This window comes from Trachurus trachurus (genome assembly GCF_905171665.1).
Source record: "Trachurus trachurus genome assembly, chromosome: 11".
NCBI lineage: Eukaryota > Metazoa > Chordata > Actinopteri > Carangiformes > Carangidae > Trachurus > Trachurus trachurus.
In genome coordinates, this window is record NC_139904.1 from 12,834,563 (window position 1) to 12,854,101 (window position 19,539).

The 19,539-nt window shown below is 45.0% G+C and overlaps 1 protein-coding gene across 1 annotated transcript in view; it reads left to right on the forward strand.

Annotated features, from left to right (window-relative positions):
• Positions 1 to 655: 655 nt before the first annotated feature.
• Positions 656 to 19,539, forward strand: part of epha10 (EPH receptor A10) — a gene marked incomplete at both ends in the record, with an annotated part of 144,544 nt that continues 125,660 nt past the window's right edge. Inside the window, one exon of the mRNA XM_083982249.1 lies at positions 656 to 734. Within this exon, the coding sequence (XP_083838375.1) occupies positions 656 to 734 (79 nt within the window). The remainder of the gene's footprint in view (positions 735 to 19,539) is intronic.

Sequence of the window (19,539 nt, forward strand, 5' to 3'; positions counted from 1 at the left end):
ATAGGTATTTTTTTGTGTTTGTGTAGCATTGACCAGTTTTGTAGCATGTAAACCTGGGCTTTTCTAGCATTTTAGTTTTAATGTAGCTGCAGTGTGCACCCCTGTGGAAACTACTTAGTTAAAAATAATCATGTTAATTTGAGAGTCTCCATCAGGACCTTTAATGAATCCTGGACCCGCGCTTTAGAATCAAGATACTGCCATTACGCAAGTGCAGGACTGTGGATATAATCCTCACTGTGACACCACAAACCCAGGTCCTAACTCTCCCACACACACCCACGACGCCCCTCAAACTCCCCCTCCCGCTATAAAACGACACTCTGTAAAAGGAAAGAGATGCTGCAGGGTTGACTCCGTTAACTATAGTGGAAAACACCTGGCGCGCGTGGATTCCAGGTTGCGGCTCCATGATAGGTCGACCCTCCCGTACCCTCGACTCCACGTCCCACTTCATTGCGCTCGCCCGGTGTCAATCTCCTCGACAAAACCCTCCCCCGAGATATCAAATAGGCCGTGTGGCTCCCAGAGTCTTGCACTAGTCGCCCAGACGGCATCCGCTCCGACTCTAAACACCGTGTGCGTCTGTGCTGCGGTGCGTTGCGCGCAGGCTGGAGAGAGATGACAAGAGCCCCGCGGAACTGGCCAGACAAACATGGATCTCCGTAAAACGCTGATATCGGTGCTTTGGATATTATTGCTGAACCAGGTGGAAGACTGTCACGCAGAGGAAGGTATGTGGAAGTATTAGTTTTTCTCCTTTTTTTTTCTGGCTGGGATGTCGCCGCAGCAGGCGGCGGTGGTCGGCAGACAGATGTCCGCGGAGGAGATAGTTTGGCATTCGCGCTTGTCCTGTGATGGGAAGCAGGTGCATGTTGTACACTAACAAGAGGCGTATTTATTTAAACTGGACTCAAACTAGAGATATTATCATTTCTGTTTTTAAAAAGCCTCGTTAATCATAACAGAAATCGTTTGTCTCATGCTGTGCAGACGCGTTTCTAAAAGCTCTTCGCTCTGTGGCAGATTTACGCATTTGTTCTCCGTGAACTCAGCGTTTATTAGCGAATATCCCGAACAATTTCAACAAATGTGTCCAGCTAGGACTGTTAGAATAAAAGTCAGGCAAAAAATATATAAACAAAATATACTTTAGTGCCTTAAAAAAACAGCACAGGTGATTATTAATCACACCATTCCCTCCATCATTATGAACTTAATGGCTCATGTGAAGTTGATTGAAGACATCAGTTCTTAAAAACCAAAACCACGGCTTCATGTCTAACATCTGCGGTGCCACAGGCAGAGCTTCTGTCTGCTTGAGTAGCCAGTTTGTGATTTATTCGGGGGGAAAGTCAGTTTCCCTCACAGCTGTTCTAATAAGACAGAAATCCTCGCTCTGTTGTCACAGTGATTTGAATTGTATAAATGTGTATGTGTGTGTGTGTGTGTGTGTGTGTATGGGTCAGGAAGAGGGGGGCTGCTTTTGTCATGGCATCTCTGTGCAACTGGTTTCTTTGTCTTTTCATACTATTTAACAGTCACTGATGCTGTGGCACAGACGACAGGACGCGTTAGAGTCTGATGCTTAAGTGCTTATGCCACTGCATGCAACTCTGCTCCGTTTTTCAGCTCCATCCCTCCGTGACAAGTATTTTATTTTCTCTTCTTGAACAGTGGAGCAGGAACTGTGCAGGTTTTCCTTCTCTTTGTCCTTCCATCAGCATTAAACCAGGAATCCACTCTGGAATGCAAAGGAGCAGTCAGTGTTTAATTCTTAGAGTGTTTTTTTATTTTAAGATTTAATGGTGATGTGGGATTGGGATTTGGATTGCTGGCTTGTTTAATTGGCCCTGTGCATCTGCACTGAAATGTGTGAGGGAGCAACTGTGCTGCTGGGCTCCAACAGTTAACCAGTCACCTGGCTGTTTGCCACAGATAAATACTCACACATCAGCAGAGATATTGCAAACCGATGAAACTTATGAGTTTAAACTAATGCACAGTGTTGATTGGATGATGGTGTGTGTGTGTGTGTGTGTGTGTGTGTGTGTGTGTGTGTGTGTGACCGGTTGGCTCAGGTGAAGTCAGGGAAGTGATCCTAATCAGGACTGAGACTGTGAAGTGGAAAAGAACATAATAGCTTCAGACCCACAGGCGCTTTCTAAAAAGGGGCTTTATTATCCAGGCATAGCTGAGTGCTTTTTGGATACACACACACACACACACACACGATCAGCTGCACACACCTATACACTTACCTAGCCTATATGTACATTTGGCACACATAGAGACATCACAGCCATACATCATTGACACACATTAATGCACTCCTGGCACACATACACACACGCAACTCAGGGTCAAATGCACACACCCACTTGACACGAACATGTTGCGCTCGCATGCAATCCCCCTCATGAAACATACACACTTGTGCGATATAGGGGCCGTTTTGCATATGCACACACACAGTCGCACTCTCTTCTCCATTTACACACACACACGCACACACTTCCTCTGGAGCACTGAATGCAACACACACAGACGATTGCCAGATTGATTTGGTTCCCTGGAATGCTGGGTAGCCGGATTTGGATGCTAGCTTTTGTTTAATTGATGTTGCGATTAATTGCTGTGAAAGCAATGTGCTCCTGAAGGCTGCTATTGGCAGTGATTCTTCCCACTGTTTGTTAGGATTTGGAAGATAAGAAAACACTGGAGAGAATTTTTTCCTTTTTTTTTTCTTTACTTCTTTGCCATTATGTCCATATTAAATGAGGCAATTTACCTTCCTGCCTGTTTGTGTGTGTGTTTATGTGTTTGTGTGTGTGTTCTCGTAGAGGCAGAAACAGCTTTTTTCCATCAGAGGTGTATGTGTGTGTTTGTGTGTGTGTGTGTGTGTATTTAGGCATTAGTCTCTCCTGTATTTGGGATTTTAGAGGATCTATTAAAGCCTCTGTTATATTGTATTACAATATTTCTGTGGCTCTTTGATCACCATTCATGAAATATCTCTCCTCCAGTCCGCCCTCGTGTCTCTGCCTAATCCCTTATTAGTTCTTATTCACAGTTTTACATGTCCCTTTGTGTTTGGTCCCGTGTTCTTCTTCTCCTCATGTGCCGGCAGCGTATTCTTTTTTATATTGTTTGCTCTTCCTTCCTTTGTGCTCCACTCTTCTTCCAGCCTCCTGTTGTTTGTCCTGTTTTCCTTTGTTCTTCCTCTCATATGTCATCCTCCTCTCCTTCTCCTTCTCCTTCTCCCTCTCCTCCTCTCCTGCACATGCCTCCTGCATCCTGAGCTGACTTAGCAAACGTTAATACGGCTCCGTACACGCAGGGCCGGGTGTCCACCAGCAACCTTTTGCACGCACGCACGCATGCACACACACACACACACACACACACAGTCAATCTAGCCACTCCCCCTCCCTTCAGGCCGCTTTTCTCATTCCCCACGCCTCACCGCTAACACACCTTGGCATCTCATCGGGATCTCATTTACTTCCCCTCTCTTCTCCCTCCCTCCCTCCCTCCCTCCCCTCGCTCTGCATCCATCCATTCTGCAGCAGGCAGAGAGAGGGCACAAGCCAGGTACAGAACAATAGAGGCAAAGAGAGAGAGAGAGGAGCAGAGTGATTGAGAGCGAGAGATTCAGAAACTGCAGCGTAACCTGTGGGATCGTCCGTGTTTGTGCGGCCGGAGCTGCTCTCGATGCCTCGTCGAGTCGGACCCGACCGGGGGGCCCCCCGACTCCACTGCACTATGTTCTTGGCAGACATGCAGACTATTGTTTACCTGCAGCCTCATTACACTGCTGCGACCGCTCAAACCTCTCATGTCATGTGTGATTTAAGATCCACAGCTCACAATTTTTCCACCGTGATGGTTTTGAGACGCTGAGGTGAGGGGAGAGCTCGGGATGAAGTTCCCGTATTTCTTATACTGTCAGAAGCACACAGTGTGATCGGCCCTTTTTTTTTTTTTTACGTCTACCACTCACAACACCAGACAGTTTGAAGCCAAATCCTAATGTAGTTCCACTTCCAAAATAAATACCGTCAACATTTTCTTACCTTAAAGGTGAGAAACACGGTGAAGGATCCATCATCTGCTTGCTTTTGATGCCATTCCAGCATGTTACACTTGTGCTCCGTGGTATGCAATTCATGTCTAGTGCCACTGCAGGAAATCTTTGATGTAGTATAAAGAAAAGTTAATGGATCTGAGCTAATGTTCCGGGGGAATACTGCTTTCCTTCTGTCTCAACATACCCATTGATCCTGTGTATGTGTGTGTGTGTGTGTGTGGGAGTTCAGCATTTGACAGATCACAGAAGCTACCACAAACTCTGTGTTGATCATTACTTTACCTGCAAGTTCATCTTTATAATCTGTCAGAGATTCAAGTAACAGTAAACACACCATTAATCATCACAGTCACGCTAACACGGTCTCTTTCTCACACTAACCCGTTAACCCATTGCATTACTATGACCTCACCACACCACGCCATATTAATGCTCTTATAATCTTATTCTGCCTGGTGGAATTGTTTCTGTAGTTTATTTATCGGCCATTTTGTGCCTTTATTAGATAGATGCAGTAAAATACATCAGGTCAATTGCATGCAGTAAATGATCTGTCTGGTCGGGACCAGGTGTAATCTGTACTGCAGAAGCTATTAAAGCTTGAACATAGAATATCTATTATGTCTGCGTGAGATGCCATTAGTCAGAAAAACGGCTCTGTGTTAGATGGAAACCTTGCTGTATCTGTTTACTGTTGCCTTGAACACAAGTCAGTAGAAGTGACTGTTCAATATTAAACTCCACTCGTGATATGTGATTACTGAATCTCATAATTAGTGCTTAGAAGCGATCTGATTGACTAATATTGGGTTTACCAGCAATTGCCAGACTAGCAGAGGAGTAGCGCTCCACCCTCCCAGGCATCAATTTGGGACTAATTGTCTGTGATTTATGCAGGCTTCTTTTTCTGCTCGGCTGCCACTGCCTCTGCTGCCCTGACTGCTCCGGTCCATCTTTGGCTTGGCAAGGAGGAGGGGGTATCCTGTAGGGGGGGGGGGGGGGGCAGTCCTTAGATCAGATGACTGTGACCTCTGTCTATATGAAAGGTCAGAGTGATTTGTGAGGATGTGCAGGCGCAGCGCCGCGTCACTCTCCTGTCGAGGCCTCGGGGATATCGTCATTTTCAGGAGAGATGAGGAGAGGGGCGACGACGTGAAGGATGGAAGAAAGAGGGGAGTCATCTGAAGAAAATGATGCATTACAAGCAGGGGGAAGAAGAAGAAGAAGAAGAAGAAGAAGAAGAAGAAGAAGAAGAAGAAGAAGAAGAAGAAGAAGAAGAAGAAGAAGAAGAAGAAGAAGAAGAAGAAGAAGAAGAAGAAGAAGGGGTGTGACAGGTTCAGGGGTGAGGAAAGAGGAATGCTGAGCAAGGAGCAGCGGATGAGGGAGTGACAGGAAGAAAATTGGAGGGGAGTAAAGGAAAGTGGGAAAGGGAGCAAGCGATGAGGGAATTGTAAGCTGCCACCGCGGCTTTGTTCCACGGCTCTTGTACTGTATGTTACATGTAATGAAGCAGATCGAGGGTTCCTATAACAAGTCAATGTAGCAGCTCAGCCAGGTCCTTATTTACCTCCCTCTCCACTGGAACATATTGACTGAGACTGATAGACTGATGAATTGTGTGTGTAAGCCAGAGTATACGTGTCTATTGGATCCCAATGGAGGTCACCTGATCTCCTTTGTTCAGGGTGAGGACGCTGTACGACGGCATCGGGGTTATTCTGCTGGATCTGCAAGAATGTGTGTGTGGTAGGGAGAGAGAGAAGTGTCTGCGTACGTATGTGTGCAAGTGTGTGTGTGTGTGTGTGTGTATCCACATGTGGGAGGAAAGCTGGGGCTTTAGCAGGTGTATCAGCCATATTGGATAGTGAATCAGATGCCTGATAGATGAAGGAACTGCTGACCAACTTTGGATTCTCGTTTCATTGACCAGTCTATGCTGAAACATTTCCTTTAGCCGCGGCCCCTATGTGTGTGTGTGTGTGTGTGTGTGTGTGTTTCCACATTGACTTGCATCCATGTCCTTTGGAATAAACTTTTCTTTTTTGTTGAGTTGATTTTAATTTCTTACCAATTTGTTTTTTTTTTTATGGTGAATCATAATAAAATAAGATGAAAGTAATTAATTTATGCAGGAGACAATTAAATCGTTGAAGCAGATAAAGTAAATCAGCGGTAAAAGAAAAAAAAGAATACAAGCTCACAATGAGAATATCGGATCACATCCGCAGCGAAAGTCTGAGACGAGAAAGTAATAAAAGCAGAACAGCATTTAAACAATTAGCTGATGAATCAACAAGTTCATCAGCAGAAACAAAATAACATAACACAGTTGAAATAATTCAGCAGAAAAGGAAACTATTTAATATTTGCTGATGATTTGCTGCATGAAATGAAGTGTTGAAGTAGACTGGTATATAAAATATGAAAAGAGAAAGTTATCAGTGCGTGTTTTCATATAGGATAGTGAGCAAATATAATCATCACAGCGTATGTGAATAGTGGAGGGTATACTGTAGGAGTGTTACGCTGAGGCAGAAAGCAGAGCCGCTCTGGCAAACGCACGTGTTCTTTCATGTCAGAGCTTCATGTAAACATCTTCAGGGTCTGTTCTCTAAAGGTTGTTCAAAGGTTATACTGTATGCATAAAAAAGTCTGAAAAATACAAGAGCAAAAAAAAGAAATTAAATCAAAAATGTCTCCTACCACCTACACCAGCAGCACCTTGGAGTTAAAACGTATTCCTGCCTGATTTTTTTTTTTTAGAAATCCACATTAATCATCTTTGCCGCTTTTGTTGGGATACTAATGGATTAGAGGATTTTATTTTTCCTTTTTTTGGCAGGATTTTCATTCCTGAGGTGTCTAAAAGTTGATAAACGTCACTGGAGTGTCTTTGTGCGGAGCTATAGAGCTCTGCTCCTGGCACAAAGCTCTGCTCTGGGTGTGTTGCATTGAGAGTAAACACTAACTGCATTAATGCAAGGCTTGATGTGGGTGGGCATGTTGGGAATTGAACTGACAACTCGGCGGAGCTCAGTCAGTCTACCACCCTCGCACTCCTCGGCATTTCATTTAATTTCCTTGTTTTGCAGTGGTGAAAACAAAATCACCCACTCATTTAGGCTGCGCTAGGAGCAACAGATTTATTGAGACAAGCGCGACTTCAAGCTTTTTAAGGCTTTGTTTCGGTTTTTTATCTGTGATCGGACTCGCAGAAGCTGCCGGCCAAGAAAAACAAAAACAAACAAAAAACTGGAAATCCAATAAATGCACCTAAAAACTCCAGAAACGCAATCTGGATCTCTAGGTCGCACTTGATTTGCCCAGTTTTCTACTTTCTTTGTTCAACTGATCCTGAATCTGTTATTGCAAAAATCAAGTGCAATCTCATATTTTACTCTCAAGTGGAGACTCAGATTTACCTACCGTGCAGATACTGCTGCCGCTTGGAGCAGCTTTAAGGCTCCTGTGAGGAAAATATAGGGAAAGGAAGTGTAACCTATAGCCTGTGTGTGTTTCTGTGTGTGTGTGTGTGTGTGTGGGCAGTGTTTTACCAGAGGTTAAACGTGTTGACCTCCCTTTCAGATGTTGGCTTAGAGACCATCAGCCTCAATTGTGCCTGGTTTAGGCCGTCGCATTGCCTGTTATGGAGGTGACCGAGGTCCCACAAGAAGATACACACACACACACACTTCACTTGCACACACACAATTCTCCACAACAGCACACATTGTTTATAGTCATTGTTGAGATAATCCAAAACTCTGATACACGACACGTACTGTGGAAATACTGTGCATGAACTGCTCCTATGGGACGCTTCAGGTGCAGAGAATTTTCTTTTTTTTTCATTACACAGCACTGCAGTATTCATTCAAGGTTTAAAAAAAAAAAAAAAAAACCTTAGTGAAACACTGGGGTGGGCGGTTTGGATTCAGTTTACAATAGTTTACTGCACTGTTAGCACTCATAATATTTACCCATTTTCACTGTGTGTAGATGAATCTTAGAGCCGCGCTGCTCCGGCCACGGTCATACTGTATGCAACAAGCTCGGAGCCCTTGGATTGGCTGCAGCTGGGCCAGTATTGTCCACTAGTCCTGATTCAGTTACGTAACAGTGATGTGAACTGACAAGAGGAGCTTCTGATCTTGTTAAAACATGAGGCGCCGTCCTCTCCATGTGTTCATGTTCCAAAAAAACTGACCGCACACGATTTTAAAGGAACCACATCTAGTGCTCGCACGCATGGGTTCGTCCACATGCTCACAGTCTTACTCTCTTATCCTATAACACACACACACACACACACACACATACACACATGCTTAGAGCGGCCTCATACCTCTCCAGCTGAACTCCACCCCTCCCTCTGCCATTAGTCTCCCCTCCTCATCTGTGCTCTGCTGTGTCAGTGTCCGCCTCACTGGCTCTGGATGAGGCCGTCCAGCCTGTGAACGCTGCCTCTTAATGTGCTTTTCATGTCTGCTCATCTTCCTCTGCCACATCTGACCTGATGACAACATGTTAGGAGGAGACCCTGCATTCTGAGTGTGTGTGTGTGTATGGAGGAGAAAAAAAGGCCGTACCTTACATCGAACATGTTTATATATGTATATCGCTCTGAGCTTCCCTGCCTTTCTTCTTTGCACACGATTAAATGCTACATCATGTTTCCTCAGTCACTACCCTCCATCTCATCCCCAGCACCGTCTCAAACAGACACTGCAGGGACTCTTGATGAAAGATTCATTCCTCTCTATGCATTCTGCTAAAACCTTTTTTCCAAAGTTACGTTATGTAATATTTGCTAACGACTGTCCCTCAGCACTTATTCACACACACACTTGGCAGTCTCCAGAAACACACCGATCATGAAAATGTTTCTTCAGTGACAGATGAACATGTGTGACGGCTTTGCCAATCACAACAAACTTCGGTAAGCAAGTTAAGCTGCAGCACTTGTTTAACATACTGAGGTCCCAAAGCAACACGAGAGACAGGTCTGAATACAGGCTGTTTGTTCTGTGCTGCATTCAGGTGCTGGCATCAAAACGGTGGAAATCTGAATGCAAGTGTTGGCTGCTGAGACGGGGTCCATTTCACCAAAGCTGTTTCTAGGCACTGCCTGCCTACCACACATGCATATCTCAAATGGTGGCGGCCAACGTTTCACAAATAATTATGGCTCGCAAATTGGAGACAAACCTCCAAATTCTATGAGGCTCGCTCTGTGTTTGTGCACGGGCACCAAACTGTGGTGTTTGTTTTTGATAAGTGAGATGTGTTAAAGAGGAAATTATGTCATGTTGCAAAACACAGCTTGGAAATTTTTGTTTTGCACATACCCATGGCAGTGGATACGAGCATCCTATGGTCAGATATGAACTCAATATAATGTATATTTATGGAGATATTAGTAATTGACATGCTTATTTGAAAAAAGGAGATCAAACCAAATTGGTCCGGCATTGTATTCTGTCAGGAAACCCTGCCAGGTAAATCACTGCTCATTACACGTGTCGTTGATATGTTTTAGAGGCATTTTCCACCATTTAAAGGCTCCAGTTCCTGACAGGTTTTTTTTTAGACTGTCACAGTACCTGAATGCAGCAGTGCACAACAAGTGTCAGTTGTGGACAAAGAGCAGCCTGCAGTGGACCTTTCAAAGCTAATGGGATAAGGCTGGTCACAGCAGGTGATGGCCTTCAGAGCGGCCACACGCCGAGTGAAGAGTGAGTGGAACTAGACACAGGTAATTTTAATAAATGGCGAGGATAGGCCTATCTAATTTATGCCACAGCTTTTTTGTGTGTGTGTCTTTTCGGTTACATGTTGTCAGAAATACAGGTCCTTTAAACCACCGCTTTGACAGCTCATTTGACAACTGAAGCAGAATAAGCAGTGGGATGTTTTATACAAAGATGAGACGGTCCGCGCACATAATCGAACATGCACAACAATGACTCACACATGCACATGAGGTGAGCAGACAATGCTCGCTCCGCTGGCCGCCCGGCAGTTTTTGTTTCATCCTCTGTCTTCGCTTCCCGCTCCCTCCTTTCTTCTGTCTCTGCTCGGCGGTGGTAATGACCGTCATGTTGGAAATGTGTCCGGCTGGGCCTCGTAAACCATTACCCCCGTGCCCAGGAAACCCCATTAATCTTTCTGAGAGGCGTTTGACCTTTCAAACTCATTAACCACAGCCGGTGTGTGCACAGACAGACGTGAACGCATACACAAACCGCAGATGCCCTCGCACACAAGCAAACAGGAGGGGGATGGGGGGGGACTTGGCGCGTCCGCACACATACACACAGGTGAGGCTTGAGCGCACCGGCGTGTGTCCAACTGCCAATATCGCCTTTTACCAACTTGCCATCTCAGCCACTCTCCCTCTCTCTTTATCTCTGTTGTCTCTCCTCTCCTGTCCTCTTCATCCCCCCCTCGCTTCCTCACCGTGTGGGTTTGGTCAGTGACCTGGAAAATTGCCCGACCTTTTAATACGCAGCTTCCTTGGTAATGAATAAATACATAAATCGTGCGGCTCTGGCTCAGTCACTTTTATGATACCCCCAGCCCTCCCTATCGTACACCTCATCGCGCTCCCGTCATCTGCACCCTCTCTCCGCACAGACACAGACGAAGGAAAGCGGGGTGTCTTTGAAGTGATAGCCCCCCGCGGAGAAGACTATCCATAATGAAAGGGTGTTAGTGACTGGGCTGAGGGGGGAGAAAGAGTGTGAGCAGCGTAGATGGCGAAGGATGTAATGGGGCGAGTGGGCGAGGCAGGTTAACATGCCAGCATGGGTCTTGCTCTTCTCAGTTTATCAGAAGGCGAGGGGCGGGGGCGAGAGCGCCTCGTAGGTGGCAGAGGATGTAATGTGGTGAGTGGGGAGGAAGGTTAACATAGCAGCATGAGACCTGATCTGCTCACTTTATCAGGAGTGCAAGGGAGAGTGGGAAAGCCTGTAATAGGCTAAGTAGTGGGGCGGGAGCGGGTGAACCGTACTCTGCTCGGTTTTGCTGTCGGTCTGAACCAGGGACGGGACTCACCAAATTAAACGCAGACAGAGAATTTTGCGGGGTGTGAAAATTTGGCACGAACCCGACCCTAACAAAAATATTGAAGAGTCCTAACCCAGCCAAAAGCTCAAAGCCAATATGTTAATGTCAAAACATTTCTCTTAGGTCAGAGAAGCAGAAACACGTCCAAGAGACACAGACGGGAGAAATAAATGTGTTGGATGAGATGGAGAGCGGAGAGGCAGATATTTGGATTATTTGAATAATTGAAAGTGTACGGAACACAAACTGCATGATTTTTAGTATTAACGATACCCTGCGTCGTAAACAAACACAAGTTATGTTCACATTCACCAAAAGATACCACACATAACAAAATGAGTCTGAGTGCATCTTGGTCCTCGTGAGGCGTCGCTCATTAAAACGTTTCTCCATCGCTAATGGTCAGAAACTCCACAGGGTGGCCTGACCATGGCCTCTCAAAACATAGTCAAAACATATCCATAGTCCTATTGTAACTGCCATACAGACTGTCTGTTATTTGTTTACAGCTGCATTTTGTCCAACATAAGGCAAAACAAACTCAGAGAAGGTAGATTTAGCTGTATCTTAGCTATACAGTACAGTATGCTCCTGACGGCTTTGTGTGCTTGTGCTCTTGGCTACTTGTTTTGCATGTTACCACACAGACTATAAGTAAGTCTCTTTACACATGTGTGTGTGTGTATGTGTGTGCATGTTTCTTTGTGTGCCTGGTCGTGATTGCAATCAGAGTGTCATCAGAACAGGACGGTTGGGTGGAGTGCGCTCCTGTTGTTTCTCAGCTTCCTCTCAGCTCTAAATGTTGCCTTCCTGTTTGCAAGTCAATTAGCCTGCCAGCCAATCAGCACGTCAGCCCGTCAGCCCGCCAGCCAGCCAGCCAATCAGTAAGTTAACCAGCTGGCCAGACTACCAGCCATTTACTGTAGTCAGGTAATCTGGCAAACCATGAAGACAGCCAGTCAGGAAGCCTTTTAGTGAGGCAGCCAGGAGTCAATCAAAAAAAAAAAAAACTTGAACTGATAATCAAGTTAGCAAAATGCCCATTACCATTTTATCTTCTGGTGTGTTGGACAGAAAGCCAAGCAGAGAGCACAGCGTTTGATTAATCAGTCATTGCGGACGCAGCCAGCGATTGTCTATCAACAGAACAGCGTGTGCACCGAAGGCATTTCTTCCTGTGCTCTGTGTACAATAGATTAACACAGTCAGATGTCATTGAAATCGTATCTTTGTCACTCTGAACCAACATGACAGAGAATCACGCCTGAAGCGTCAATCATCCTCACCGGTTTATCAAAGGAGGAAAATATTGTTCCTCAGGCAGTTCCTCAGTAAAGCAAGTGAATCCTGCTCGTGTTGCACCACAGGTGCCAGAACCAGAACCTGCAGTAAGGACGCCAAAGGCTGTGTTTGCTAAGAAAATATTATGCAAATTAAGTTTTTAGCACCAACAGCCCTCAAAAGAGAACTACACAAGCAAAATCAAAAAGAGGACAGAGAAAAAAATATAAAAATCTTCGCCAACTGTTGCAAGTAACAAAATTTGTGCCTCAGCTGGAAAACTAATCCACAGTCTGGCTCGGCTGCACCCTGAAGAACCTCCTCTAACTGGGTCGATCTCTGATCTGATTTCAAATGCGAGAATAAGAAAAAAAAAACCCTGTCTCCTGCACGGACGGACCATGATGTTCAAGTCTCACTGAAAACACTGAAGCCCTTCTTACAAACTGACCAGTGGCAAACAATCATGTTCCAGCATAGAGAATAATCTATTTTAGCTTCATTATAGCTTTATTTCTAATGATGATATTTGTGACAGTTATACCTTTTTATTTTAAAAACTGTTGCAGCGTCTACGATTTGAATATTGCTCTGGGCCATTTTGCCATCTTAGATAATGTTTTGATTAATTGCTAAGGCATTGGAGTTGGTGAAATAAAATCAAATGATATCCAACAAATTCTCAGTTAAGTCTTCAATGATGTAACTTTTCCTTACCCCATATTTCTCTGCCTGTTTGCATGGTCGGGTGGTCGATTGTTTAATACAAGAACCACAAGATTTAACCTTTAAACAGTGTTAAACAGACAGTTTCATTAATGTGAATTAAACATAATAGAATAAAATCACCTTCCCTTCTCCCCATCACGTCTGTAATATGAAATTCTATTACAAGCTCATTCTGACACAACATGAATTAATACGTCATGTGATGTTGCATATACACACATGGTATATAATACACACACATGTTAACGGCATGAGCACATACTCCACTCTTGTAATGCTTGTAATGTAAATGCGACACGCAATAATTAGAAAAATGAACGTTTAATATCAAATATTGAAAAGCTTTTCTTTTCCTCTGCAGCATTGGCTCTGAAATTATTACATGGTTTTTCCAGTATCTCCCCTCAGTCCAGCCTGTAGCTAAATGCTAGCTATGGTTATTACAGCTCTGCTGGGAAGGACTGTGTGTAAAGTGTGTGTAAAGTGTGTGTGTGTTAGAAAGAACTGGTTTATGGGCTGTAATTGGTTTGCCCCCACATTTAGTACATTTGCTGTGTGTGTCTGGTGTGTCTGAGCTCTGTTTCTGTGTGGATGCGTGAGCGTTGGCTACACCTTCCACGGCTGAATTGATTTTAATGGGGTTACCAAGGGTTATTATGAGGGTGATAGTGATGTAGGCATTTTCTTCCATTTTCCTTTGCGGGGTTGCACGGTGTTCTTGTTTGTGTACTTGCAGTTTTTCCTTTCTTTTTTTTGCACTTGAATTTGCATTCGAATGCATCACAAGAACCCTATTTATGTTGTTTTTGTTATTTACTGTTTACTCTTTTCTTCTATTTTTTTTTTATTTTTTTTATATATTTGTGCTATTTAACGGTAGTGCATTTGTGTCCTCTCCATGGAGGTTAGCGAGTGACGTAATGCTGGAAGTGGTCAGATGGTCTGGCTGGTATGGAGCTGAGGTGACTGGGATACTCTTTGCAGGGCAGATGGGAGCGGATGCAGGAAGTGGCAGAATAAAGTGCCGTCCTCCCTCTCACTCTTTTTCATCTCACTTGCTCTCTATACTGCTCTCTCTCTCTCTCTCTCTCTCTCAATCGCTCTTTCCATCTGTCTCTCCCTGCCTCCTTCTTCTCCCGTTCTCTTTCGCATTCTCTTCCTCCATCGAACCCGCTCACACAATTGAACTTGGCAGTGTTTCAGGGATTGAGTGGCTTGAGTTAATGGCGAATTACCTGCCTCTCTGAAGTCTTGAGTGTGTGCGCGTAAGTATGTGTGTGTGTTAAGAAGGAGGTAAAGTAATGGACTTTCCTGGAAGGTCATTTGAAGGAGCCTGCCACTAAATCACTAAATGCCACTAAAGCGCTCAATGAAGCCCATTCGTTGGCCAGGATTGTGCGGATTTACATGTGAATGTAAATTGGTTACCAGTTGGTGGAATGTAATTGTTTTCCGTGCTGAGGAATTTGTCTCCACCACAGCTGGCATTCGACTACCATCTCTGCAGCCAATAGCGGCTTTGGGCTTTCCAACCACCTTCAACCTCCATGTACGGCTCTCTGTTTATATAGTGTAAATCAAGTGTGTTTGTGTGTGTGTGTGCTGGCATTTCTGCATCACTTTGGGACTTTGGGGTGATGCTGATGATGACGCAGAGTGGCAGCGCCGCTCCGACATCTGACTCAGCCTGCGCCACACACAGGACCGGAGTTAATTAACAAAACCAAACCACCATTTGTCAAGCCGAGATGACTAAGAGCACTTTTCTCCCAGCGTCGGCCTCAGGAGCGGTCGAGGAGAGAAGTGGTTACTGGAAGACGCAAATCTGGAGGAAGAAAAAGTGTCTCCGAACCCCCCCCCCCCCCCAAGAGTCAAGTTAATCACTCGACCTTATTTGTCAGTGTTGCCTCTGGATTCTCTGTCTTATAATTGTGTTGTAACGGATCCAATTCTTCAGTCTGAAGAGTCACTGCCATGGACAGGCCTGAGCCATCACTCAGTCTGGTCACAGCCTCACTGACATCCATTCCCCTTTCAGACAAAGAGGGCTCAGTGTCCGGCCGCTCTGCCTCATTTTAGTGCCACTTGGTTTTTTAAATACGGCCCTGACACATGCACGGTGATAAACGGTGTTAAACGGCTGACTCAGGTTACTTTTCTTTCTTGCCTCTTTGTTTTGTTTTTTTCTGTCTTTCTCATTTTGTTTCTCCCTGTTGGACTGAAAGGTAGCCAACAGCTCTGAAAGCTCCCAGCAGCAGCAGCAGAGTCAAAGTTAACAGTGCATATATTAACATGCCCTTGTAACGTGACAGAGTGTGAAGATGTGTGTGTTTCTGCACGTGCATGCACAACGACCAAACCAAATAAAAGCCTCATGTATTCCTCATCTACAGTAACACATGACATGTCTGCAGTTTCACACTGGTTGCCTCGACGGTCATGCTTGTTGCTCGTTTCTGCTCACACACACACACACACACACTCACACACAGCATGAGGACACGAGGAGAGCGTGCTTTTAGCCAACCACCCCCTGAGAATGGAAGCTAATGAAAAATTCAGCCCAGTTAGTCGAAGAGTGGCTTAAAGGAAAAGGCTGTTCGCTCTAGTCACTCTTTCTCTGTTTGTCTGTCATGTTGTGTTTCTGATGGTCACTCTCTCTCTGGTCATTTTCCTATTTATTCTCTCCATCAATCCCCCCCTCCCCTCTCTTTCTCTCCCTCTCTCTGTGTGTCATCCTTTCTCCAGCTCTCCTGCGTATTCCTCCTCCTGCCCGTTTAACACAGCTTTTCACTGTATCTGTCTTGACGAATGGATGTCGGCTTGTGTCTCTGCCATGATTCAAACGGCGTAGCCATTGGTCACTGGGCAGCGCTCTCTCCGCTCCACATTGGCTCCTCTCTTGGCTTGAGCTGCAAACCTTCTGCTCAGTGAGAGCACGTGACCACAGCGGTTGAACATGGCTCTGACCCATGACTTGGAAAGAGTTTGAATTCACGTGGTGAAGCGATGGCTCCGTGCTCAACAACGGCTCTGTCAGCTACTAAACACTTTGCACGTCTAAAAGCTGCTTCATGCCGACTTGTTAAAACTCCAAAACGATTCCAAACTTTTTGACCCGAGTTTGGGAGGGTTGAAGTTGTACCTTTGAGTCTTACGCAAATTGTTGCGTGGCTTTTTACTTTTCAAGTATAACAGTGCTCCTCTGCATTGCTCATTAAGGCGGAGGCCCGCCGAAGGTCTGCTGAGACTGCCGGAGGACAAGGGCAAGAGGGAAAGGCGGCGAGGATGACGATTGAAATGCAGCTGGGAGAGGACAATATTGAATCTAATCTGTTTATACAACCTCACCTCCAGTCTCCCTCCTGTCTCCTCTCATTTCAAACTTGACAAACAAAACATACACACTTCCCCATAAACACACACACACACACACACACACACACACACACACACAGAAACGCGCCGGGCCCATGCGCACCCCCTACACTTTATGAAAGGAACAGAGGTCCTTCGCTTATCTCGCAGGTGAAATCTGGAAAAATGGAAGTGTTGCATTTGCATTTTAATTTGCCCTCAATCAGGCATTGTGTTTGGTGTTGCGGCAAAATTGCTTGGTGTTTGCTCCTCGTCCCTATTTATAGGGGCACGGTGAGAGACAGGCCTTAAATTCAAATCTGCCTGCTATCACAGCGTATGGAGATGAGGCTCCCTCTTTTTTCTCCCCCTTTGTCTTCTGCCCTCTTTTCCTCTGTCACTCATTCTCTGCAAATCTGTCTTCCTCTATTTTTCTTTATTTTTTTTCATCATTCCCTCTCAGTTCTTTATTATTTCTTCTTACTTCTTTGCCTAACACATTTTATTCTTGTTTTCTTTCCCCCCTCTCTCCATCACTCTCATCACCTTCATCCCCCCTCCCTCCCTCCATTTCTCATTGCCAGGAGAGCGAATCCACAGATTTCATTAGCGATGCCATGTGCCACGCTACTTCGGCTCTGAAGGGCTCCAGAGGACATGGATTCACGACCCTGCTCTGCCCCCGTCGTCTCAGCCCTCTGTCATCCCATCCCTCTGCCCCCCTCCCCTCCCTAACCGCTCTCCCGCCCCAACTCTGATATCCTCCGCCCTCCCTCCATCCATCCTTTCCGCTCTACCCGTCTATAACATGACCATAAGCTGTCTATGGCAGATGAAGGACCTCCTTCACACGAGCAACTGCTCCCTGGAGTCCAGGGCAGTGGAAGCTTTAACCCAATAGTGCCTGTACAAACTCTGCACTGTGTGCAGTAAATGGTGTGTGCAGGAGCTTGCAGTAACTGTGCATCATGCAGATGATACAGCAGTTCGATAGAAGACACACACACAGATTATCTTATTGCAACTAGGGGAGGGAGTTTCCAGAGGCCCCATGATACGATATTATCAAAATACTTAAACCAGAATAAGATGTTAAAACATTTTGCCCTATGCTGTGTGTTGCAGTAACATATTGTAGAACATTGTGATTCATTACCTTTTGCCACTGGTAATTATGTCCTGAAAGGAAAAGACTATAATTTTCCCTTAAAGGGACTACGAGGAGTTTCGGAAAGCGAAGTGTTTTCACACTACATTTCCCATGAGCCTCGGTATGGCACAAAAAGGAGGAAAGTGAAAGCATTTGCCAAGAACGTTTTCATTAATCAAGAATGAAAGTCGGAGGTTCGAAGACGATCAGATACTGTCGTAGTTCCGACCATAAACAATGCCAACTAGCGTCCGGGAAACCGAAACCAGGAAATGCTGGGCGAGTCGACCACTAAATAATAATATCAAAATAACTATAAAGACAAAACGATATATAATTGACACATTAACAAGTGTGGGTAATGTAGATCCATCCACATTAATTTGAGACTCTTTTATAACCAAAAGCAAACTCCTCGGAGTCTCTTTAACATGAAGTTCTTAGTCTGTTCATCTCACTTCACTTTAGTTCTTGGTAAATGGGAATGTCAAGTAACAGACTGGTCAGCAAAAAAGTACTCTGGTAATTTAGTGCTAAAAAATTGTCAATTTAAATTTGCAGTTTGTATAATAAAAGATTAATGCGATGCAATATTTCCACAAAAAATATTGTGACAAATGCTGTGTGAATTCTTTCCCCACCCTAATTGAATGCTGCATGTGCAATTGCACACTATATTTCAAAAGACACACAGGATAACAGATATATGTATATAGTAAATATGTAAAACTGCTCCTCTGACTTTAAATCTCTTGGCTTGTCCTCGTCTGTTTTTCTTTTAAGTCCCACACCTGAACACCTGCTACACCTGAGGTTTCCTCCTCACGTCCATACTCTCCATGACCATCTGTTTGAGGTGTTAACAGCAGCCCATCATCAAATGCCTCAGACAATCCATCATCTGTGATTTGCACATGAGGGGGGTACAAAACGCCTCGGGGCTTTATTTTGTTTGCCAAATGAGTTGTACATATATTTGATAAACCCCCCACCTACAAATCGCGCTGGGTGTTCTGATTGGTTACTGCCCCTCTCCACCATGTCAATGCGGCCCCTCACTCGATAGGCCGAGACCCTCGGGGGAGGTGACCTTTGAGCTCCGAGCGGGGCATTGTGATTGTTCGATACAAGGTGTCAAGAGGGCTTTAGAGGTCAAGACAGGTGACCTTTCCCCTTTAACCCCTCGGGTGCAGGGAGGCAACCGCAGGGCAGTAGGTTGTTGGTACATGGACGATCAGCCATGCGTCTGTGTGCCGTGTTTTTATGGTGCGGAAAAGTGCAGGTGATTAAATTGTAGTGGTGCAGAAAGCCCTGAGAGTACTGTTTGCCTAAGCTCACTGTTAAAGCAGAAGTAAGTGATCCGGTTGTTTTGGCTAACTTCTTGTCAGCCGATGGAGTTAGCAGTCCCCGCCCTCGTCATGGATCTATTGGTCCTCGTCCCTACGTCACCACATTCACGCACATCCCTTGGCTGCACACACATAGAGGACCGCCCCTTTATGCCGTTCTCTCTCCTCATTGGATGAAGGTTGTAGGATACAAGGAAGTATACAAGAAGTTTTCTCCTTGGCTTACAGCAGAGCAGAGTGACTGACAGACCCGTGTTTCAGACCAAACACTCTATGTAAGTGATTGCCGTCAGAAGATATAACTATTTAAGACTTATATTAACACAAACATTCCGCTTACTCCTGCTTTAATGCATCGGCTTTTTCTGTGCTGCTGATCAAGTTACTTCAACCATTCATGTTTTAGCACCGAAGTTAAATTATGTGATCAAAAAAGTGCTCAGACGTTTCTGCATCACATCATGATATTAGTAATAAATGTGCAGAAAGAAGAGAAGAGTTGACACATTTTACTT